Source organism: Pleurodeles waltl, chromosome 4_2, assembly GCF_031143425.1.
Source record: "Pleurodeles waltl isolate 20211129_DDA chromosome 4_2, aPleWal1.hap1.20221129, whole genome shotgun sequence".
Classification (NCBI taxonomy): Eukaryota; Metazoa; Chordata; class Amphibia; order Caudata; family Salamandridae; genus Pleurodeles; species Pleurodeles waltl.
In genome coordinates, this window is record NC_090443.1 from 126925732 (window position 1) to 126951033 (window position 25302).

Here is a 25302-nt window from a genome sequence, read left to right on the forward strand (position 1 = left end):
CCAGACTGCATTGTTGGAAACCGCGACTTTTGCAGCTACTCCGGCCTCCGTGCACTTCCGGCGGAAATCCTTTGTGCACAGTCCAGCCTGGGTCCACGGCACTCTAACCTGCATTGCACGACCTCCTAAGTTGTTCTCCGGCGACGTGGGACTCCTTTGTGCGACTTCGGGTGAGCACCATTTCACGCATCCTCGTAGTGCCTGTTTCTGGCACTTCTCCGGGTGCTGCCTGCTGCTGGGAGGGCTCCTTGTCTTGCTCGACGTCCCCTCTGTCCCCTGACGCAATTTGCGACATCCTGGTCCCTTCTGGGCCACAGCAGCATCCAAAAACCTTTACCGCACGATTTGCAGCTAGCAAGGCTTGTTGGCAGTCTTTCGGCGGGAAAACACTTCTGCACGACTCTCCACGGCGTGAGGGATCCGTCCTCTAAAGGGGAAGTCTCTAGCCCTTGTCGTTCTTGCAGAAACCTACGCTTCTACTGTCCAGTAGCAGCTCCTTTGCACCCACAGCTGCCATTTCCTGGGCATCTGCCCATCTCCGACTTGCTTGTGACTTTTGGACTTGGTCCCCTTGTTCCACAGGTACCCTCGACTGGAAATCCATCATTGTTGCATTGTTGGTTTGTGTCTTTCCTGCAGAATTCCCCTATCACGACTTCTATGTCCTTTGGGGAACTTTAGTGCACTTTGCACTCACTTTTCAGGGTCTTGGGGTGGGCTATTTTTCTAACCCTTACAGTCCCAGCGACCCTCTACAAGGTCACATAGGTTTGGGGTCCATTTGTGGTTCGCATTCCACTTTTGGAGTATATGGTTTGTGTTGCCCCTATCCCTATGTGTCTCCATTGCATCCTATTGTAACTATACATTGTTTGCTCTGTTTTCTAATACTATTACTGCATATTTTGGTATTGTGTACATATATCTTGTGTATATTTGCTATCCTCATACTGAGGGTACTCACTGAGATACTTTTGGCATATTGTCATAAAAATAAAGTACCTTTATTTTTAGTATATCTGTGTATTGTTTTTTCTTATGATATTGTGCATATGACACTAAGTGGTACTGTAGGAGCTTCACTCGTCTCCTAGTTCAGCCTAAGCTGCTCTGCTAAGCTACCATTATCTATCAGCCTATGCTGCTAGACACCCTATACACTAATAAGGGATAACTGGGCCTGGTGCAAGGTGCAAGTACCCCTAGGTACTCACTACAAGCCAGTCCAGCCTCCTACAGGTCTGAACTCATAAATCTTCAGCATCTGGACAGATTTTCACCAGTATCTAGAAGACTAGGCTGCACGGGTAAATTTGCACCCTCACTCCTTAATACTAGCACATAGTAATATGTGTATCTTCACTCAGTAATCATGAGTGCATTTTGAGAATTTCACCATCACTCACTAATACTCAGTACATACCCATATTTGCACCATCATTAGCACTGCCATTTGCAAACATAGCAACAAAAACACCACATTTATTAATATTACAATAAGCATTTTCATATGTTAATGACATAGGGACTAATTTGGAGTTTGGCGGGCAGGGTACTCCATCTCAAACTCAACAGAGCACCCTGTCTGCCAAACTCTCAGCCTGTCCGTCTCATTTAGAGATGGAGGGACTAGAAGGATTTCTAAACACAGCGCCCCTGTTGGCTCGGCTGACAGCTTCCTCCGATGGCCCCAGGAAATAGATGCGAGTGGTGGAACAGCATTACATCACCTGCCCACTTTAGGGTGTACGTTCTGATGTCCTTTATCTCTGTACATCACTGCCAGGCAACAACCCGAAAATGAGGGACTGAATATAGAATAATGATTCCCCACACCCTGGGATAACACTCACAGGGTGTGGAGGTCATTATTGTTTTGGTTTTGGAAAACAAAACAAAACTCCCACTTTTTTCATTACACTAACTGAATATATTATATTATTCACTATTAGTGTAATAAAAGAAGAAGTACAATCAGCTGGAATATTAAGTTCCCTAGTAGCACAGGTGAATAAAAACTGCTTTTAAACGTGTTTTATCCGTGCTTGCCGGTGAGAGTGTGTTTATGTGAGATAGACTGTGTGTGTGTGTGTGTCAAAATGTGTGTCTATGGGTAAGCATGTGTGTTCGTGAGTAAAGGGAAGGTCAAAGGGCATGCAATGTCACTTTCCGCTACCCTAGGCATTTTGGTGAATTGAAGTCCATGGAAGATGGTAGTCTGCTAGGGTGCCGGAGTTAATGTCCTCTACCATCCTGACGGACTGTACTCCATCCTACTCCATCCACCAAACTCTTAATTAACCCATAGTTTATATGCTATATGTAAATAGAATGTTTCTAAGCTAATGGCACAACATTTCTTTCTATCCTTCCCAACAGTGATTTCTTTATCTGCTCTCTCATTCTCACACTGCCAGCTACACATGGGTGAATTAGTACAGGTCTTGTTGTCCGTCTGAAGTGAAATTAGAGATTGCAGTACCTCAGGGCATCGCTAGAAGTCCCTCTAAATGTCAGCAGAAGAAGTGAGGCACCTCGGGCTGTTATTAGAGGTCCCCTAAAATTGGCAGAAATCAGTTAGCTGTTTGATTGTACGCTTACCTCCCATATTAAAAAATAAAGTAGGCATTTCTGCACCAAGAAATCAATCTTGCAAGGAAAATAAGTTGAGTGTTTTACATTCTTCGTTTGCATACCCATAATGTCCTGGGTTCAGATCATACAGTGGTGCCATTTCTTACTCCCATTCTTTTATTATTTATCAATCAATACTAATCAAGTATTTCAAAGATGTGAGTGAACAAGGCAAAATGCATCAGTAATACACCCTCTATTATCAATACCTCTCCTATTTACAATACTTTCGGAATAGAGCTTTAAATACCATACTGTTTGTTTACTTCTCCATGAACTGAGGTACCAAGTTGCCACTTTCTCCACCAACCAGATAAACCTGTAGAGGTTAGACAAAAAGAATGTTCATTAGCTAGCCTGTCTGACTCACCTTTGACTACTTTGGAAAGCATTTTGAATAAACATATCAAGAAATACTCTGGTTTTGTTTTCAAAAGGTTTTCAACTTTAATGAATAGTACCGAAAATGCTACCACAGAGAACCACATTCTTATGAAGAACGACTGATTAGGACACACAAGTATGTAGAAAACAAGAGGCAGAAGTGCTTCACTATGCCAAGAAAAGACAAAAGCGAGAAGGCATTTCCTAAATTGTAGTTAGGGAGTGGAAAAGTTGTGCGAAGTTCAACACTTTATGGAACCTTCACACACGTCTATGGAAAACTTTGCTAAGATTGCAGATGTTTTCACTTCACTTACATATGAAATCTGGGCTTGAGAAACAATTCATGTCAGCGCAATATACATCTCTGTGACATAACACAGCATCGTAAAATAACACAACATAGCCTCATAGCTCTAACAAAACGGTTCTGCATAAGTTGCATTTGTAGGAAACAGGGCTACATTTAGGGTTGGGTGGTAATGGAATATTCGACAAAAAGTTAAAAGTGTCCCATCCTCTCACTCCGCACATCCAAAATCTCACTTAAAGAGAACATATTTTTTCCAGATGACATAGCTGCCACTGATTCTAACCATGGGAACTACTCTTGGCAGACTGAATACCAGTAAGAATGGCACTGGGCGGACCATACTCTGTATCTGTCTTTTTATTTGCTGTTGGGACTGCCATGGAGGTCCTAGAGCAAAAGCACAAAGAAGTCTGCCACATGCCGTAGAAAACCACCTAGCAGGTCAGAGGCCGGAAACGTTTTCCAAAGCCCCACCTCGCCATTCATTGCTTTGGGTTCTGGCTTGGGTAAAATGAAACAAAACGCTAATAGGCCCACCACGCAGCAGTTGCGTGGTGGGCCGAAGTCAATCTTTTTTTCATTGAAGAAAGCTCCCACCTTGGAGGAGGGGAGGAGCTTTCATGAAAAAAAGTTTCGGATCATTTCGTAATCTTTAAAGATGGAGAACCACCTGCAGCTTCCCCACCAAATCTGCGCCACTGCTTTCCCCAGCCACGTGGCAGCCATACGCTGATTACTGCGTCTTCTTTTCCTCCCGCCCGGCCACAGTGCATAAAAAAGCTCGCAAAAAATAAGGTTACAAAAAAAAAATCTGCGAACACTTATATGATGGATGTATTCGATTAACTATCACGGGGGGCAATGATAATAGTCTTAAAGCACAGATAAAAACTTTACTCAGGGAAAGGTAGGCCTGAAAACATCGCAATCTCTACGAAGGGTGAAAATTGGGTATTCTTACAAACTTTGATGGTGAAAAAAACGTTGCTCCACATGCCTAAATCATTTAGGACTCCGCGAGAAATGTTTACGTATTAATTAAGAGCCATAAATGCGATAAATGCCATATTTGTGTTTGTATGTAGTATGGTTTTCAAGGTTAACTTTTAAGCATAGTAATTTTGTTATCACCGGTCAAACTAAACGAAATGTTTTTGTACAACCAAATTAAAACATCGATGCTACTGACCTGAAAGCATGCCATTTTCATTATAATAAAATCTCTCACAAAAGGCACTACTCCTCTACTACTTGGTCTCGTCTGGCTTTCGTGTCAAACAAGGCGCAAACTCAAAAGCACGTGCTTGACTTACAATGAAGGAAGAGCGCTCCACTCAAGTGACCGAACACAATCACCCAATCACCATCCTTTAGAAAATGTCCGTCCTCCTACTCCCAATCACAAGGTCCCTGAGCACCACAGACCGACTCTGAAATGGTGAAGCCTACATTCATCACGCAGAAGCACTCACAAAATCTTATGCAGAAAAAATGTAGTGCCTGTGTGACAGCATTTATATAGAACTGCATTTTGAACTGCATGGAATATTCCTTCTTCAAACACCACAGGATACCTGCTGCTCTCCCACAGACACCTAATGTTTCTTTTAGCTGTCTCCAACTATAGGTTTCCTCCACCTCTTTACACAGATCCACAGTTACTTAGTACTCCATCATAGGTATGTTTAGTGGATTCATAAACAATATCTAATTAACCCTTCAAGGCGACCAGTTATTGGCATTGAAAAGGATGATGGACGAGTGCTGAACAATGCAAACACTCACCCCCAGTCACAAATCTGGGTTTAATCCATCGTTCTTTTGCTCACCCTGCCACCCCAGTTTGGAGCCAGCCATATGCAAATCAGTCTTGACCCTGTTCCTCATGGGAACAGTTCAGTCCGAACTGCCAAGCTAGGTTCTCCCAGGACCAGAAACAAGCATCCTGGGACCGGTTTCAGAGTATCACCCTTCATCAGCCAGGCTAGCTTGAATCCAGTGGCACAGTGAGCTAGGGACTCACATCCGGGCATACCCTTCCCACATAGGGCAATTTTAGCAACACAAAAGGATGATGGACGGAGTGCTGAACAATGCAAACACTCATCCCCAGTCACAGATCTGGGTTTAATCCATCATTCTTTTGCTCACCATGCCACCCCAGTTTGCACCCAGCCATATGCAAATCAGTCTTGACCCTCTTCCTCATGCGAACAGTCCAGCCCGAACTGCCAAGCCAGGCCCTCCCTGGACCGGAAACAAGCATCCTGGGACCGGTTTCAGAGTATCACCCTTCATCAGCCAGACTAGCTTGAATCCAGTGGCACAGTGAGCAAGGGACCCACGTCTGAGCATACCCTTCCCAAGTTTCAACACTCCGTCCATCATTTTATTTTGTTTTGTGATGTTGTTTTGTGCGCCCTAAGTGGCAGGGGTATTCCCAGATGTGGGTACCTTGCTCGCTGCCCCACTGGATTCAAGCTAGCCTGGCTGATGAAGGGTGATACCCTAAAACAGGTCCCAGGATGCTTGTTTCCTGTCGAGGAAGGACCTGGCCTAGCAGTTTGTGCTGGACTGTTCCCATGGGGAACAGGGTCAAGACTGATTTGCATATAGCTAGGTCCAAACTGAGGTGACGTGGCAAGCAAAATAACAATGGATTAAACCCAGATCTGTGACTGGGGGTGAGTGTTTGAAAAGTTTCAACACTCCGTCCATCATTTTATTTTGTTTTGTGATGTTGCTTTGTGTACCGTAAGTGGCAGGGGTATTCCCAGACGTGGGTCCCTTGCTTGCTGCGCCACTGGATTCAAGCTAGCTTGGCTGATGAAGGGTGATATCCTGAAACCAGTCCCAGGATGCTTGTTTCTTGTCCAGGGAGGACCTGGACTAGCTGTTCGGGCTGGACTGTTTCCATGGGGAACAGGGTCAAGACTGATTTGCATATGGCTGGTTCCAAACATGGGTGACGTGGTGAACAAAATAATGATGGATTAAACCCAGATCTATGACAGGGGTGAGTGTTTGAAAAGTTTCAACACTCCGTCCATCATTTTGTTTTGTTTTGAGCGCCCTAAGTGGCAGGGGTATGCCCAGACGTGAGTTCCTTGCCTGCAGCGCCACTGGATTCAAGCTAACCTGGCTGATGAAGGGTGATACCCTGAAACCGGTCCCAGGTTGCTTGTTTCCTGTCCAGGAAGGACCTGTCCTAGCAGTTCGGGATGGACTGTTACCATGGGGAACAGGGTCAAGACTGATTTGCATATGGCTGGGTCCAAACTGGGGTGACGTGGTGAGCAAAATAATGATGGATTAAACCCAGATCTGTGACTGGGGGGTGAGTGTTTGAAAAGTTTCAAAACTCCGTCCATCATTCAAGCAGGCCTGGCTGATGAAGGGTGATACCCTGAAACCGGTCCCAGGATGCTTGTTTCCTGTCCAGGGAGGACCTGGCCTAGCATTTTGGGCTGGACTGTTCCCATGGGGAACAGGGTCAAGACTGATTTGCATATGGCTGGGTCCAAACTGGGGTGACGTGGCGAACAAAATAACGATGGATTAAACCCAGATATGTGATTGGGGGTGAGTGTTTGAAAAGTTTCAACACTCTGTCCATCATTTTATTTTGTTTTGTGATGTTGCTTTGTGTGTCCTAAGTGGCAGGGGTATGTCCAGACGTGGGTCCCTTGCTTGCTGCGCCACTGGATTCAAGCTGGATTCCACTGTATTACACAATACTATGGCTAAGAACACCATTTTAAGATTTCCTAAAAAGTAAAATGGACGCTCTAAGCTTTAGGTTTCACAAGTGGTAATTTTATGAAGTCCACATACTCCACTATCACAGAATGCACGTAGAGGGCCTCGTTTAGAAGAGTGTGGTAACAGAGCACCTGTAGATTTTCAGAAGCTGTCTCTTTTGTTCTAAATACATCATTTAGAGAAAAGGGTAACATGACTGTGTCACAGACACAGTCAGCAGAAAAACCTTTCCAGCGGGCCAACATTGGAGAGAATGGCATCAGAGGGGCCAGACTATTTAGGAATGCCTCTTCTGTAATATTTTCTCCAGTGTTCATTCTGTTTGAGACTGTCAAGTCACCTTTGGCGGTTCTTAGCAGGAAAGGCCCAGGGATGAGGGGGACATAGTTATGTCATTTGCACCCCCCTCCTCATTTGCAAACCATCTTTAGAAATGACATAAATAACATAAGGAGTTCTGCCATGTGCCATGACATCAAGCATTGGCATTGTCCTGTGGCTTCGGCGGGGTATGGTGGCAATTTTCCCCATCTGCGAGTGTATGAATCCCCTCTTTTGCTGAGGGTCAAGCTCCTCTTGGAATTGCTGGAGAATGAGTTGCTCCGAGTCTTCAGAGGTAAATTGACGGTGTCTTGAGCTCCAAGTGGATTTTCAGTAATGAGTAAGGTTCCGGCGTTGAAGCTGTTTTCGACATCGACGGTTTTGGTGAGGTAGCTGGCATCAGCACAGGTGCTTCTTTCAGTGCCGGTGAGCTTTTCAGTGCTAGGCTAGAAGGACTCTTGAGAAAGCTGTGGTATGTGCAAAGCTTTTGAGACCAGTAAAGGGAGTGTTGTCAGCTCTGAGAGCTTCGATTTCAAGGTCTTCCGTCAGTGCTGACCATCGCTCAAAGGCAGTGATGAACCTGCAGGGCTCTGGTCAGTCTCTGGGCTTGACACCTGATTCCAAGAGGGGAGGTGCTCTGCAGGAGCATGCGGTATTTGTGAGGCCGACAGTTGCGACTGGGTGGCCATACTCACAGTCAGAGTCTTGGGATCTGGATTCACTTCATCGTCAGAATCATCTGGTGAATGGGCTCCTGGCTGAATTCCAGAGGTTGTGCTCTGATGGATCCGCCTCCTCATGTTCTTCAATGTTGCTCTCCTTGGTGATGTCGTGGGTGTCACCTTCGTTTGTATCCTTGATGGGCCCCCATTTGCTCGTCACAGTACCAAAGGGTTTTCTTTAACTGGATGATTCAGCAGGCCTAGCAACATGGTCTCGCCATGCATGGGGAGAGGCAAAGATGCCAGACCTGTGGTGGTCAGTCTAGGGGAACTTGGAATGACACTGGGGGCACTAGTGGAAGGGCGTCCTTTCCATCAAGGCCCGGCTTACCTCTGGCCTTGACAAGTTCATACTTCCTTGTCAAGTGCAGGCCAAAAAAAAAACCTCTGCCCCCTGATACAATGGGGAGCTAGTGCAGAGTAAAAACACTGAAAGGTGCGCGAGCAAACTTTGAGGAAATCTTATGAAGCAGTGGCTAAATCTCACTATATGAGCGTATTCAAATTGCTCCACAAATCAATAAGGAAAACATGAGATGAGTTACTTTCTAATGCAATTTTGAACAGCAAAAATCAGGCCAAAGAAAGTTTCTCAATTGTAAATAGTCTTACAAATTCAGTCATTACTGAGCCAGTCAAGGGCTCAACTGACCAGTGCAACAACGTAGCAGGCTTCTTTGTCAAAAAGAGTAATAACATCTATTCCCACTTCGCGCCCAAGGGCCTTGCTGAAGCAGAGATCTGTCCCAGTGGCTCAGATTAGTCACAGCGTCGGCCAGTACTGAACAAACTAGCCCTCCTTGACCTGCCCTCTTGTTTCACTTTATGCACTTTTGTGAAATCAGGCTCTCTGAAGGACCCCCTTAAAACTGACATTGTCACTAAACTCCATGAGGTCATCCTTCTGACTTTTCCTGAGGATTCAAATCTCTCTTTGTCCTCGGCCACTGTTCCTCAGGCTTGGAAGCAAGTGAAAGTGATGCCACTACTGAAGAAAGTATCTCTAGACCCCACTAAATCTGAAAACTACTGCTCTATTTCCCTGCTCCTTTTCTTAGGTAAAGTTGTGGAAAAACATGTTAATACACTTCTAACTGAGTCCCTCATTACGAGTGTGGCAGTCTGAGGACTGCCACACTCACGGTGGCGGTCTTACCACCGTGTTCCCGGCGGTAAAGACTGCCACATTACCAATACGGTGGTTTGGCCGAAGCCAAACCGCCACAACGCCGCCAGTCCCGCCAGTGCGGTCAGACCGGCGCAGCTGGTGGTGAGCTCCTCTGGGCGCCCCACCTCAAAAACCCTGACAGTAACACACCCGGCAAGAGGAATTCCATTCCTGTCACCGGCACATGCACCCCACACGTCCACACACTTGCAGACACACCCCCCCACTCACCTACATACTTCCTGACACCCACTCCACACCCACCTGACCGCATGCACACATCCAAACACCCCCACTCAACCGCATGCATACATCCAAACACCCCCACCCAACTGAACACATACATCCAAACACCCCAACCAATCAAACACAAACATACACGCACCCCCACTCCCTCGCACGCATACACACCCCCTCTGCATTCTTGCACACACACTCTTCCACCCTCCGCATATATTCACACACGTCACCACGCATGCATACACTCACACACTCATGCATGCACACCCACTCCAACACACACGCACATGCTCGCACACATACATGCACACACCACACACATGCATCTACCACTCACACCCCTCCCTTCCGGTCAATCCACCTACCTTTCTGGGCCACACAGCAGCCCACGTCGAGGTGATAGTCCGGGAGGAGGTGGATGTCAGCCGTTCCACTGCCAATGCCGCACTGCAGTGCAAGGACTGCCCTGGTGTATTACTGCTCGTAATATGGCAGGCGAAGTCCTTCCGGTGTGGCGGTGCTAGTGTTGGAATTGCCTCTCACCTTCCACTGACGGTCTTTTGGCGCCACTTCGACTGCAGTCTTAGCAAAAATACGCCAAAGTCAAAATGAGGGCGTCAGTTTTTAGATGGAAATTACAGTTTAGACACGTTCCAAAATGGCTCAGGTCCAAACATAGCTCTTAATCTGCCCTCTTGACCGTGACAGAGTCTTTTCAAAGATTAGCAGATGGAGGCATCTCCTCAGCCCTCACCCTTCTGGACCTGAGCACCGCCTTCAACACTGTATTGCATAGGATGCTTCTCTAATGCCTCTGTGATATAGGTTTCGGTGGCAAGGCTCTTTCTTGGTTTGCCTCCTTCCTCAGAAATCACTCCTTTCAGGTCAGTTTTCCTCCTATCTCTTCTTTGCCTAAACCTTTGGAGCATGGGGTCCCCCAGGGCTCCTCGTTGAGACCTTTTCTTTTCAACATATACATCAGGCCCTTGGGGAAGACTGTCAAGTCCTCTGGGTCTCTATAGTAACATATGCAGATAATACTCAGCTATTTGTTTTCTCCTCTGCTGATGCCTCTCAAGACATCGCTAAGTTTCATGATTGTATGCTGGCAGTAACCATCTGGATGGATAATAATTGTCTTAAACTCAACTCTAACAAAACTGAGATGCTGTTGTTCGGAAAGCATACCTTAACGCGAGGAAATCACTTGTGGCCAGAGCGCCTGGGGCCTTCCGTGCCACCCAGACCTTCTGTAAAAATCGAAGTATCTGGCTAGGTGATTCGCTCTCCTTTGAGACTCAAGTGAGAACTTTAGCAGACATATGTCTGGGCCTTAGACCTATTATCGGCTTCTTCCAATCCCACATTCAGCAGTTGATCATTTAACACTCATCCTGTCTCACCTCGACTACTGTAACATCCTGTATTTGGGTTGCAACAAATCAATCTTAAAGAGGTTGCAATTTGTCCAAAGCGTGGTGGCCAAATTACTATTTTCTCTTCAGAAGTTCTCCTCCTCTGCCAGGGTTCTTCATAAGCTTCACTGGCTTCCCACTGAGATGTACATTCATTGCAAAGTTCTTAGCTCTGTCCACAGGATTATGAATACTGCAGTAGCCCCCATTCTTTCAGAACTCATAACACCCTATCTGCCTGCCAGAGCACTTCACTCGGCAGAGCTGAATCTGGCAGTGATGCCCCGATTCAATAAAAAGAAACTGGGAGCTCTCTCCTTCGGAGTTCTGGCTCCCACCCTCTGAAATAGCATGCCCACGATCTAAGGAATACTCAGAGTCATCTCTGCTTCAGAAAAAAACTAGAAACATGACTGTTTGCTACTCAGGCCTCTTTGTGGTCTCTTCATCTCTCCTAATGTACAATTTCTTATCTACTGTGGTTAACACTGGGAAGCCCCGTCGATGGGGCAGCCATGCACTCTATAAATCTTATTAACATAACATCACTTACCTGGCTTTGTCAAGAAGAAGATAGCGGAGGTTGGGACAGAAAGCCCAGAGAAGAGGTCGGGCTCAGGTTGGAGGTGTCGAAGCTGGAATGGCTGTGGTTGACCATTGGCAGCAATAGAGTAAATTTGCTTGCAAATTGTCTGGTAGGAAACAGAGATGAGGAATGGAAGAGGCCTGATGAAAGGCGCTATTAGATGATGAACATGGAGCCCAATCTATACACATTCATACCTGATGTCGGAAAAAACAGTCCACCAATGCAGCTGGTGCCCATGTGCAAAACCAGCCAAAATAGGAATCACTATACCTTGTGACTCGAAAGATTTCTTAGAAGAAACTCAACTTACAAACATCCGGGCCCAACAATAGATGGCAGGAGTATGCATAGCATGTGTATCTACAGCCACACATGCTACAAACATAAAAGTTCCTAATTCATCATAAAATTTCCTTTCATATTTGTAAACATGTAGTATAGAAAAATAAGCTAATTGCCTTGCTCTGTAGCTAGGCAAACAAGGAAACACAGGAGAAAGGAAAATGAATCCAGTCATGCAAACAAAGTCTGCTATGCAGCTACCTTTCTCATGAAGGATGGATTAGGGAAACATGAGGGCAGTGACATGGTCTTGTTAATATAAAAGTCACACATTAGTGTAGGAAAGAAGCTGTAAGTCCTCAAGGAAAGAAGCAATTTAAATGATCATCACCATCCTGGTTAATATAATTGCTACTATCAAGTGGTCTTCTTAGACAAATGTTGCATGTCTGACATGCATGGGTTCAAAAAGGGAGGCATCAATGTAGTTTAATTTAAAAAAAGGGAAGGCTTCCTAAAAAGAGAGAAATCTTCCTTGAGACCCTCTAGGAAACTGTTATTCATAAGGATAGTGAAAAAGATGCCTTACAAGTACATTTCCAATATAGTGTAATAACAGCCAAGAGTTCTTACATAGAGGAAATCTGAAGAAAAGATTTAATCATATGTAAAGGCCTGGGTAATCTGCCCCTTCTTGGCACGTTTGTTTTACAATGAACATGCTTCTACAGACATCTAATGCAGAATCTTTTCCACTTAAATGCATTCAATGCTTTCCTGCTAAGATGATTGCCTCTTTCAAGGTGTTCAGGTGATCAGAATGGATATTCAGATGTCTGTACTGAAGGTACCGGGTAATCAGGCAGTTAAGCTGAGCACCTCTTATCATTGGTGCAGGATCATGCAGAGATCCACTCTATACAGAAGTCTCCTGCATGGCTTATGAGACAGCAAGCCTGCATATCGTTTTTTTTGTTTCCTCGGACTGTTGTTTGTGTTCTGTTCTGATTGGTGAAAGTCCCTAGATTAAAGTAATTTTAGGATTTCTAAAGCCTGTTCATAGTGTTATGTTTCATTGTCCTAATAATCACAATTCATGCCTTTTTATGTAGAACACAGTTGTTTCAATAAATATATTGAACCAAATCCTGCTTCTGTTTGTCTTTTGCATTTATGAGTCTTGTGCAGCTGAGAGAAAGTTGTAAGATCTGTTCCACCATGACTTCCCTGACACACAGTGTCATGCGTCAGGCTGCCACAAATCACCTTTACATTTGGGTTATGGTGAGGTACAGCTAGCTAGCCAAAAGGGTTAGGCTGACAACTGCCAAACGGTGAGGGATAAGACTCAGTCCTTCGAACGGGGTGGTGCTGCCGCCCGAAAACCAGCAGTCTTGTCCTAATTACGAGAATCTTACGACACCAGTGTTACCTTTCTGTGTCTATGTTTAGATGGGGTGCTAGTGTGCTCAGTGTGATGATCCAATAACTTTATTGTTGAAACAATTTCAGTTCTTAATCACCACATTTGTATTGTTTCAATACTCTTTCTATGGTGTGTGAGGTGAACTGTGTATGATATTCGTGTTTATCTATGAAATGGTCAACCACTATCTGATTGGTATTGGATTTATGGATATTTCTGTAATTTTCTTGAATTTTTTTTAAATGTCTGGTAATGCTTCCAAGATAACCTAGTTTGCACGGGCAAAATACTATTGCAGTTTTTGATTTTTGGATCAGAGACAGACTAGAGATTGATTTTGTAGTGCTCAAGAAAGACTTCATTGCCAAGTGAGCCACTTTAAGCTTCTGCATTGTTATTTGGTATAGTTGTATCTTGGTCGACCATGGTACTTGTACTGTGAGGCTGCACACATGACCATTCCAGTTGCTTCACTTCACTGAGCAACTGTGCTTGTTGCTCTTAGCTGCTCGTTTAAGCCTTGTGTTCACACCTGGATTCTCCCTGGACACTTTGTAGTGTTCCTCTTCTCTTCCTTTCATTTGTCTTTGAGCTACCCTGCTTACTCTTTATCCTAACTGGTGGTCACAACTTTGGTCGAGCCAGTTTAGCCTTCCTGTTAGTTGCAGCTCCCTGCATTTCCTCTCATTATACAAGATTTCTGGGTTAAGCTTTCTCTTACTGGAAGTTGGGTAAGAGTTGTGTTACGTAAATACATATACTATACAATTTCCTCACTCCTCTTTCACCAGCATATTTAATTGTGCTTTGACTTCTTGCTCAGTGTGACGAATAACACCCTATACGATGAAGGTCAGCTATCAAAAAGGGGTCATTAGGACCCATTCTCTGCTCTTTTCACATTATATCCCCCTTACGAAGGACTTCTCTGTAAAGAAGGGAAAAATTTACGACCATTTCTTCTCAGAAACAGTGAAGGGCAGAATTATGACAAGTTTAGGACAGACTTTTCTGGCGACCCTTAGCGCCCACCTAATGCCACCATGTGTGTGCCGTATTTAAGACACGGCGCACCATGGCGGTAGTTAGGGAAATAGCGTCAGAATCTTTGACGCTAGTTTGCCGCTTTGCAGGATTACTGTCAAAAATTCTGGTGCTAATCCTTCAAATCACCCAGAGTCTCTGAGCAGGCGTTAAAAGTGCCAAAACAAAATGGTTCAAAGAAATCTGTACGGTTTCTTTGTGCCATTTTTTCAGCCCCCCTAATGGGGGAATGCCCCTTGCATACCTTATGCCTGTTGCAGGCATAATGTAGAGCAAAGGGTTACAAAGTGGTGCCAAACATGCATGGCACCAATTTGCAAATTTGGCATGCCGATTTTGGCCTCTTTGGGCCACATTAGCATAAAAAGAAATGATGCTAATGTGGCGCTAGGGGCTATAAAACCTACCCCTGAGTATTTGGAAGGCAGGCCACAATGGTTGTGTGCGCATCCTTCCAAGATTTCTTTCCACCAAAAGAAACACACATATTGAAATGAGCCCGCACAGTTGCTGAAAAGGAAAGTGAGAGAGGAGGCCCTGCATGCACACAAAAAAACCTCCTGCTTCGGCAAAAAAGGCTAAATATTGCATTGTATTGTATTGTATTGTATTGTAATCGTATTATATAGCGCTTACTACCCCTGACGAGGCGTCAAAGCGCTTTTCGGTGAGTAGCATGCTGCTCTGGAACCCAACAAGAATTAGTGATGGATTAGTATGGCAAAATAATGAGTACAGTTTTAGTATTATTATGAGTTAATTTGAGCCGCTGATATGAGAGTTTGTTAGTTAGATTGACTGGAGTATTGGAGGGGTGGAGGAGGAAAGAAATCATGAAGTGTTAATTGGGAGTATATCCTTCATTTACTCAACCCAAAGGCTTGGGATGAGTACAGGGGGATGGAGGAGGGAAGAGTATGTGGAAGGGTTAGGGAGAGCATAGTAGCAGGGTGAGATAGCTGTGGGAGAATTTAGTAGGGTTGTGTGGGAGGTCACAGTAGTAGAGTGAGGTTTGGTGAGTTAGATGTGGAAGCGGAGGGAAGAGCTTAGGCAGAGTTATTTAGGGGATGTAAGTAGTGGAAAGGATTTGTGGTGAGTCAGAGTGAGAATGGAGGATAGTTTGATAGAGATATGACATATGATGATGGGTAGATATGTGTGATAAGATGAGAGCAGGAATTCATAGATATCTAGTATATAACAGCCCACCCAGGAGCCATGCAATGACCCACGAACATGCCAAGCACAGAAACAACATATACACATACATATATATACATACATACACACACATGAATACACACACATATGCACATACAATACATCATCATCATCATCATCAAACACACTTTATTCGACTTTCAACAAGTCATAAAAGTATCAAATAAAAGCACATCTATATATGTAGACACAATAAATAAATAAAATAAGAAAGTATAAATAATAAAATAAAAAAATAAAAAATACACATCATTAATTTATCCGTATACATATTGAAATCACATTAATAGATTTAGGCCAATGCACCCATGGACTTCCTTACGGTCAGTACTAAGCATAAAACATTTGCCAAAATTCCACACCTTTCGATAGAAGATAAAACATGTAAGCTAAAATACGCATCCTGACACTGGCGCAAGTTAATCGATCTTAAAAATGGCATTAAAAGACATTTTCTCTGTTTATCATAAAATTTACAAAAGAAGACCACGTGCATTGTAGATTGGGTTGCCTTCGCGTCACAGGGGCATACTCTTAAAACTGTGCTCCAGTCATTCATAGGCGGAAAAGTTACTAGGCGATGGAAGGTGTCTAAACGTAGTCTTGTAAGGACAAAACGATGTCTAGGGTTTGTCACGCTTACTAGGTAAGGCTTGGTTGGACATGACACTGGGCTTTTTCGATTCTGTTTCCCATCGCTGGTCTTCCAGGTACTTTAATGTCATGTCCCTCAATTCTTTCCTGGTTATTTTTCCCAATGATTCTGGGTTTGTATAGTAGTCTTTACAGCCCATGTTTCCAAAAAAGAACATAATATATTTGAACCAAGGAACTCTTAACGAGTGAGTTAGCCTCATACAATCTGTTAGGATGGCCTTGTTTAGTCCAGTGTGCTCCGAGGTCCATACTTTCTGCCATAATAATAGTGGCTGTATCTTCATCAAATCGGCTACAAAGGAAACCCCTAATTCCACATGGCTAATGTATGACGATGTACCATTTGGTACCTTTAACAGGTATCTGAGGAAGTCATTCTCCACCGTCTGAATCGGATTACAATTAGTATACCCCCAAATACCTGATCCATACATGGCAGCTGGAATGCACTTAGCTTTGTAGATTTTTACCATATTCAGCGGTGGGATCCCCCCTAGCCTTTTAGAAAAAATCTTCAGAGCCGCCGTTGTTTTAATGATCTGGTCTTTTTTAGTTTTCACACAATGTACCCATGAACCCTGTTAGTCAAACATTATGCCCAAGTATGAAAAGGTACGAGCTATCTCCACTTTGTCCTCATGAATGGTAGTGTTGTAAATCTTACCCGATTGCCTACCACAATTCATTATAAAGGTTTTAGACCGGTTGACTGTAAGCCCCAGATCTGTCATAAAGGTTATGCAGGTAGTTAAAAGTTTTTGGAGGGCTAACTGTGTCCTAGCCATAAGTACTGCGTCATCTGCATAAAGCAGTGCAGGGACAGCAAGGTTACCTATTTGGGGAAGGACTTTACATTTGCTTATCAGTTCTCGTTCTAGATTGTTTATGTATAGTGAGAACAAGAGTGGAGCAAGAACGCAGCCTTGGCGGACCCCTCTATATATACCGAAGGGCCTAGTGCATTCCCCTCTCATCCCATACCTTACTCTTGCTCTACATCCTGTGTACATGTCCCGTATAAACTGAACTATTGTTAATTCGACCCCCATGTTACTTAAAATATCCCATAACTTCTCATGTAATACGCAGTCAAATGCTGAAGATAAATCTATAAAGGCCAGGTACAAGTTACCCTCTCTGGTCTTTGTGTACTTCCCCACTAGGAGGCTTAAATTCAGGCCCTGTTTCACTGTGCCTATTTCTGTGCGGAAGCCATACTGCACTGGGGATAAGATGTCATTTCCTTCTGCCCATGTTTGGAGTCTACTCAAAATTATTCTCCCCGCTAGTTTAGCTGATGTGTCAAGCAGGGAGATTGGCCTATAGCAGGCTGGGTTAAGGCGTTCACCTTTTTTATATATAGGGATGATGATGGAGTCTCGCCACGTCGATGGGGGGCCTTGTATACAAAAGGCCCTCAATACCTGCGTCATTAAAGGGCCCCATAGGTGCGTGTTTGCCTTGTATAAATCTATTGGGACCTCATTGGGGCCCGGCGCTTTCCCCGCTTTGCTTATGTTTATGGCTTCCACTACCTCCTCTAAACTAAACTGGGGTATTACAGCCGAACACGGGCCTTCCTGAGCACCTGCGGCCTTTAAGAAGACCGCAGAGTCTATGTCAGTAGATTGGCGGTATATCTTGGAAAAATATATGATCCAATCCTCTTACGAGATTGCAATTTTCATTCTGGGGATGTCTCTATTCCCTAACACAGGAGTATTTATTATTTTCCAGAAGAGGATGTTATCCTTCGCAAGACTAGCTTTATGTAGATTTTCCCACAGGTTGCCTCTCAGGGTGGATTTCCTCTTTTTTGTGGCTGTCTTGTATGCCTGTCTACACATGCGTATTTCAGTCGGACATCTTATTGGAGCACTTAAAGCTTTTTTTAATCTTGTGTGTGATTTTGTGCAATCGTGGTCAAACCAGCCACTTTTCCTTTTTTTCCCTACCTTCCCCGGCCCAGTAGTGAGAACTTTCTTCACGCTTTGCGTTATCTGAGAAAGCACTAAAACATTTTCCTGGTTCTATGTCCTCACTTAGGCAGTCTACAAAGGCCTGATTATATTTCCGTAATAGCTGTTTCAATAGAGCCTGTGAATCTATCTGGGACCATCTCAGTGTATATCCATTACATGGGGCTAATTCAATATCGTTTACCATTATGACCTTCTCATCCTTAGCCAATGTAACAGGAGCTGGTGAGAGTTCCAAACTCTGAGGGAAGTGGTCGCTTATTGCAATGTCATGGATTGTATGGTTAGTAAAATAATATGAAAAATGGGTTGACATTAAAACATAATCGATCACCGTATCAGCGACCCTTCCATTAAAAGTTGGTTTAAACTGTAGCTCTTTGGAGTGTAACTCGTTTACAAAAGACAGGTTATGTTTTTGGGCCACTAAGTGCATCGCATCTCCTTAGATGGTATGTGAGAAAAGACGGCCTTGAGCCAGTGTCTTCAGTGTCCCAACCGCACACCTTTTCCGAGAGCTCTTTACAAAGATGGACATTAAAATCACCGCCCCATATGACAAAAGTCTCACGTCTATTATTTGCACATATTTTCTCTAGGTCCTCTCCCATCTCCATTAAAATATTAGAAAGTTCTCTTGGTGATGCATTATTATAAAAATTAATAACTACTAGCTCAGTATTCTGATCCAGGTTGCTCTCTATCATTTGGTAGTGTGGTCTCGTAATTCGCATTTTAAATTCTGTAGCAACAGCTTATTAGAAATGTATGTGCATAAACCTCCTTTTGTTCTACCATGCATGGACTGTACTGCTGGTGTATGAAATGTCTTATAGCCATTTATGTGAACAGGGTTTAATACCCAGGTCTCCTGGAGGCATATACAGGAGAAATCTTCTATAAAGTTCACCCAAATATCATTACTGATCTTACTATTTTGGCCTTCCACATTCCAATAAAGTATGGCTATTCCCATATTCTGATGAAGTTGGGAACGCACATTATTTGTGATTATCTGCGATTGGTGGAGGTATGCATAATTAGAACCATGGGTAAAATATACTTAGTCAAACAGGTTTAAAGAGTGTGTGTGTATTTTATTGTTATGACATAGTAGCGATACATATTTTCTAAAGAATTATACATAACTAGAAATATACACATAATCTGAAAAAAAATATTTATCAACATAGGCATATGCAGTCCATAGTTGTTTGAATATGGTGGTTATGAAGGAAAGAGACAACTCTTGAGTAGTTTTCTGAAGACAAGAAAGTTATCTGTGGCTCTTATAGTTGGGGGCAATGAATTCCATAGTTTGGCTGCTTGAACGGAGAAGGATGTACCACCTATAGTCTTTTTCTTGTATAGTGGTGTTCTAAGGCGGGGTGCCAATCTTGAGCAGAGGTTTCTTTTTTGGATTTATTTGGTTATTTTGTTTCTGATAAAAAGCGGTCCTGTTCCATGTATAGCTTTGTGGATGATACAAAGCACCTTGAAAGTGCATCTTCTGGCATCGGGTAACCAGTGTAGTGCTCTCAAGGCAGGGGAGATGTGGGCTTGCGGCTTTACATGTAATAGTAGCCTGGCTGCGGAATTCTGGATACGTTGTAGTTTTTTCATAATAGATAGAGATGATCCATGGTAGAGGCCATTGACATAATCCAGTTTGGATAGTACAAGCAAGATAGTAGCTCGCACCTTGTGTGGAAATCCGAGGTGGGGGAAGATGCGTCCTAAAGTCTTCAAGTTGATGAAGCTTGTTCGTGCTAATTTGTCCACTTGGGCATTCATAGTTAACTTGGAATCCATGGTGATTCCTAGGTTTTTAACTTCCTTGGATAATCGAGGAGGTGGTCCGAGTTCGCCAGGCCAGACGCACAGAGGGTCATAATTTTTCCAGTCACCACATATGAGTATTTCTGTTTTGGAGGTATTTAGTTTGAGATGGCTCCAGGTCATCCACTGATCAACGGCTCTGAGGCAACTGAAGATTTCTGAGTTTTCAACGTTTTTGGGGCACTCTAATTTAAGTAGTATTTGTGTGTCATCTGCATAGTTGTAGCATGTGAGATGGAAATCATTGATCAGTTCTGGTAAAGATATCATGTAGATGTTGAAAAGCAAAGGTGAGATGATTGATCCTTGGGGGACCCCTGCTTTTGTGAGGTAGGGTTTGGACGTGAAGGGGGGCGAGTGGATTATATTAGATCTTTTTGAAGATAGGAAGTAATCCAGTCAAGAGCAATCGCTTGTATGCCGGCTTCATGGAGTCTTTGAATTAGGGTGTCATGGTCAACCGTATCAAAGGCTGCCGAGAGGTCCAAGAGAAGTAGTGCAGCAACTCCATTTCGGTCGACTGTGTTTTTAAGATCATCCCAGATTACTATGAGTGCCGATTCAGTGCTTCTTCCTGGGCGTAATCCAGTTTGGAAATCTGAAAGTATAGAATTGTCTTCAATGAATTGGGACATCTGGGCGAATGCTGCTCTTTCTATCAATTTGCCCAGGAAAGGTCCATTTGTGATTGGTCTGTAGTTGTTGGGGTCTTGCGGGTCTAGGTTTGTTTTCTTTAATAATGGTCGTATGTATGCCTTTTTCAGGTCTACAGGAAAAGTTAAAGAGTATTTTGATGATTCTTCTTATAGGTGTGGCAGCAGAAGTAGATAGAAGAATGTTCTTGAAGATTTGTGGTGGGCAAGGGTCAGAAGGGCAACCGGAAGGTCTGCTTGCTTTGACCAAATCCATAAATTCACCCTGGGATGTTTGTGTTAGTTTATTCTTAGAGTTTATTTTAGGAAAAGGGTTGGTGCTGATGTTTTTCTTCTTTTTAAATAGGAGTCCAATGTGTTTGCCTTGGTTGTGTAGCGAGTTGCCAATTTGTTTGTGAAATCTTGAGTAGTGGGATGACTTCTTTCCATGCACGTAGGTTTTCGAAATTCATTGAGAATTTTCTAAAATTCCTTGGTTGTAGATTGAGCATTTTGAATATTCTGTCTGAGTGGTACCTTTTTTTAGCTTTTTTGATTGATGATTTGTATATCCTGTTAAGTTTGTGTAGCTGCAGTTTGTCTTGACTGTTTGTTTTGAGCCAGGTCCGCTGCAACTTTCTGATTTGTTGCTTTATCTTTTTAAGTTCTGTGTTTCTCCAAGGTATTGGTTTTCTTTTGTTGCGTTTAGTTTTTCTGAGTGGTATTAGGATATCAAAAGCTTCCTGTAGCCACTCATAAAGTTTTGGCACAGAATTAATTGTATCTAGATCTGTGTTGGCTGTTAGTTGTGTTTCTAAGTCATCCAAATTGAGTTTGCTCCATGGTCGATAGGTGTATGTATGCAAGTAGTTGTGGAGTGTGTTGATTTGTGGAGTTGTATGTCGGAAAGTTATCAAATGGTAGTCTGACCAAGTGATTGGCGTGATGCTATGAACAGTAGCTAGTTCAGGCTTAGCAAAAATGACGTCTAGGATGTGTCCAGCAATGTGTGTGGGATTGTGTACAATCTGATGTAGGTTCAACGCGACTAGGCCAGTGGTGATAGCTTTTGGATGGGGCATATTGGGTTTGTCAAACCAAATGTTTAGATCCCCAAGAATGCATAGGTTGGAGTATAGTGTAATAAGGCTTGAGACTGTGTCTAGGAAAGCATCCGGGAATGTGGAGTTGTTAGGTGGAGGTCTGTAAAGGAAGAGAAAGTTACAGGAGGAACTTGGAGTAGGGTGGCATCTGGTAAGGAGGCCTTCACAACCTTGTATGGAGATGTTGTCTGTTTTACTGAGGTTCAATGCCTGTTTGAATATAATAGCTAGTCCACCTCCTCTCTTTCCTAAACGGTTTTGTGCTACGGTTTGATAGCCTAGAGGAACGGCTTTATGCAACACTGGGGCCATGTCGTCTCCCAACCAGGATTCAGTTATGAATAGTAAGTCAGGTTGTGTGTCTGTGAGCAGGTCGTAGATGTGGTACTTGTTTTTTTAGAGTGATCGAGCATTTATGAGCTGGCAGTTTAGAAAAGGTGTGCTAGTGGTAGTGTTGTTTTGCTTAGGAGAAGGGTAAGTAGTATAATGTGAGCTTGAAGCAGGAGTGTTGCTAGTTGTGATAACTGTTTGAGGCTCACAATAGTCTTGCTTTTCAATATAGTGTTCCTCTTCCAGCAGTTTAAGGAGGCATTTTGTTGGGTCTGTGTGTGTGGGTGGTGGACTTGGTGGCTGAGAGAGCCATGAAGAGTGTATTGTTTTTTGTAGGGTAGTCTTATTATGTAATAGACAAGGGGATGCGAGCTTGCCATGAGTGGCAAGTTTTTTATTTTGTTTGCGTTTGTTTAGTGTGGATGGAGTATGGGTTAGGGGTGGTGGAGGAGCATGTGGATCATGATGTAAGGCTCTAAATTGTGCAATGGAGGAGAGGCGAGTGAATGAAAGTTGCTGGGTTGGGGTGCTTGTGGTAGGTGCTTGTGAAGAGTGAGAAAGTAGGGGTGGAGGTAGGCTGGAATTTGTATTCCTGTGTAGTCCTGAGGGTGGGAGTGGGTATGACGATAAGTGTAATGTAAGTTTGTGTTGATTTGATGTGCTGATGTTTGTGGTCTGTATTGTTTTTGTGGAATAGTGAGCGGGGATATTGGTGTACTTGTTTTTGGTGAGGGATTTGTATGTGAGTTAGTGCTGGTGAGTGGAATTAGAGTGTTAGATGGGGTGTTGATGTGTTTTGGAGCTGAATGTATGAGGTGTGTAAGAGGTGATGGATGTGTGTCAGGGGAGTTAGTGTTAGTTGCGATGACTGGAAGAGATAATGTGTGGTGGAGTGAAATGTGGGGATTGTATGGTTGTGTGTAATTCGTGAAGAGAGGGGAAGAGTGTTTGTAGATGGTGTGTTTGAAGGCAGGGTTTGGGCATTGTTATGATGACAGGTGGTCTGTGTGGAGCAAACAGCGGATAGTGTTGTTGGTTAGTATGAGCAGAGAGCGTGTATCTGGAAGGCTGAGACTGAGAGAAATGTATACTGTAGTTTTGTGTTGTGTGGGTGATGGCAGGCTGTGAGAATATAGGTGTTTGATATATAAAATGGCATCCCCACACTCAAAGTCCAGTAAAATGGTGCTCGAGTTTGTAGGAGTACCTCAGCTAGTGCAGGGGCGCCCTCACACACAGGTACCTACACCCGGCCCTCAGGGCTGAAAGGGCCTACAATAGGGGTAAGTTACAATGACCTGGTGCAGTGACCTGTAGAGAAACCAGATGCATGCACCCGGTTCACGCAGACTGCAATGGCAGGCCTGCTGAACCCTTTGTATGGGCTCCCTTTGTGTGGCAGAATAACTGCTGCAGCCCATAGGGACCGCTGGAATATGATGACTGATGCCTGAAAATGTTGTGTGATACCAAGGAGGCAATGAAACATATGCCCAAAATAGGTATGCTGTGTTCAAGGAATCTTGCTCACAGAGAGGAAATTGTAACTGCCTAACTGACTGCTGTGTTTTCAGGAGCAGTGGACAGCCTACAATAATTAAATCAGCATTGTCAAATATCCATTCGGTGAAGGGTATTCTTTTGGCAAAGTTTTAAAGTGGGTTGTTTAACTTAAATGCACTTTGTTGTGCCAAAATGTCATTATAGAGGCATTGCTTTAAAAGAAAGCACTAAAAATCTTGCTTGTAATACGCATGTTTTCTTAAAGATGTAAAATGACAAAATGTATTCTGAGATCTCTCAGACATTGAACTGTTTGTAAATATAAAAAGATTGAGAATAACCTTTTACTATTCTTCTGTTACAAATGGCACTCACATTTTTAGTCAACTAAATTCTCATTTTGACTTACTTCTAACACATACACTTCTCTAAGTAATTACTTCAGTGCACTCAAATAACCAATTGAGACTCAGTCGTCAGCTATTGTGTGTGGCCTTATGCCATTCAGTCTTTTCTTCTGCATTATGCTGCTATCTACACTGTCAGCAATGGGAACACAACAAGCAACAGGCATACTACTGGAGATGTGCCTTGCTTGCCGGTGAATGCTCTGAATCTGCTAATGAGTGTAGGACTCATTCCATATTTTTTCTCTCCCTAGGTAACCTAGAACATGTGGACAGTGTCACAGGGGTTATTCACTGGAAGAGACATATGGAGGTAAGTCTGGTCCTGCTGCTTACTCAGATGAAGAATATATCTCTGACCATAGAAATGCTTCAATTACTTACTGGTAATTGGATTACTCATAGCCCTACTCCCTCGCCTTCATTCAGCACAAATTGAAGCCCCCTTGCCTCTACTGGACACCAACCATTAGCTGTAGAACAGAATAAAAGTCCCTCAGTACACTGCCTCCTCCTGTATGTAAATTACCTCAGCCACCCATGCAACCCAGTTGTTTCGTACTAGGAGGGTGGGAGGGATTCTGAATGAAGGCGAGGGACTAGGCCTATGAGTAACACAATTAGGTTGTCTTTCTTGCCTTCATTCAGCACAAATTGAGACATAGCAAGCCAGAAAAGAAGACAACTGAAAGATTTTGCAAAAAGGATGCCGACTCCATAATGCTCTTAGATCCTCCACTTGTCTAGCGGATGCAGTCATCACCAAAAACATGTCCTAAATGTAAGAAACGTAAAGTCTATGAGCGCTAAAGGCTCAAATGGAGGCCCAGTTAAAGCATCCAACACCAAAGGCAAATTTCACAATGCAGAAAACGCCTCGGAAACAAATTAAACAACCCATGAAAGAAACTAGGCATTAATCCTTCCTCCTCTTTCAAGTTCGTCAAAGACATCGTAAGGCTCTTATAGTAACCCACTGTTATTTTAGCATACCACTATTAAACCTAAATGAGCACCACTCTATACAAATTCCATAATCAGGAAAATCCTAGCTGAAATAGGATCAACCTCCTTTCTCTCACACCAAAGTGAAAAAGACCCCATAGCCTTGAATAAGCACAATAAGTAGAAGAGCACCGAGGTGCTTGAAGCATAACCACAGGATCCTCTGGAACCCACTGATCAACTAAACCCTTCCGCTCAACCTCCAAGCCGTCAGCTGTGACTTTATCAATATCCTTTCAATCGATCAATCAAGGATTTGCAGAGTGCGGCTAATCACCCGTAGGGTCTCAAGGTGCTAAATCCTTTATTCATGACTGGCAAGTCAA

General features: G+C 43.5%; 1 protein-coding gene across 1 annotated transcript in view; it reads left to right on the plus strand.

Moving 5' to 3' along the window:
* SOAT2 (sterol O-acyltransferase 2) overlaps nucleotides 1-25302 on the plus strand; it is a 608478-nt gene that overhangs the window by 94176 nt on the left and 489000 nt on the right. Inside the window, exon 2 of the mRNA XM_069230936.1 lies at nucleotides 24226-24284. Within this exon, the coding sequence (XP_069087037.1) occupies nucleotides 24226-24284 (59 nt within the window). The remainder of the gene's footprint in view (nucleotides 1-24225; nucleotides 24285-25302) is intronic.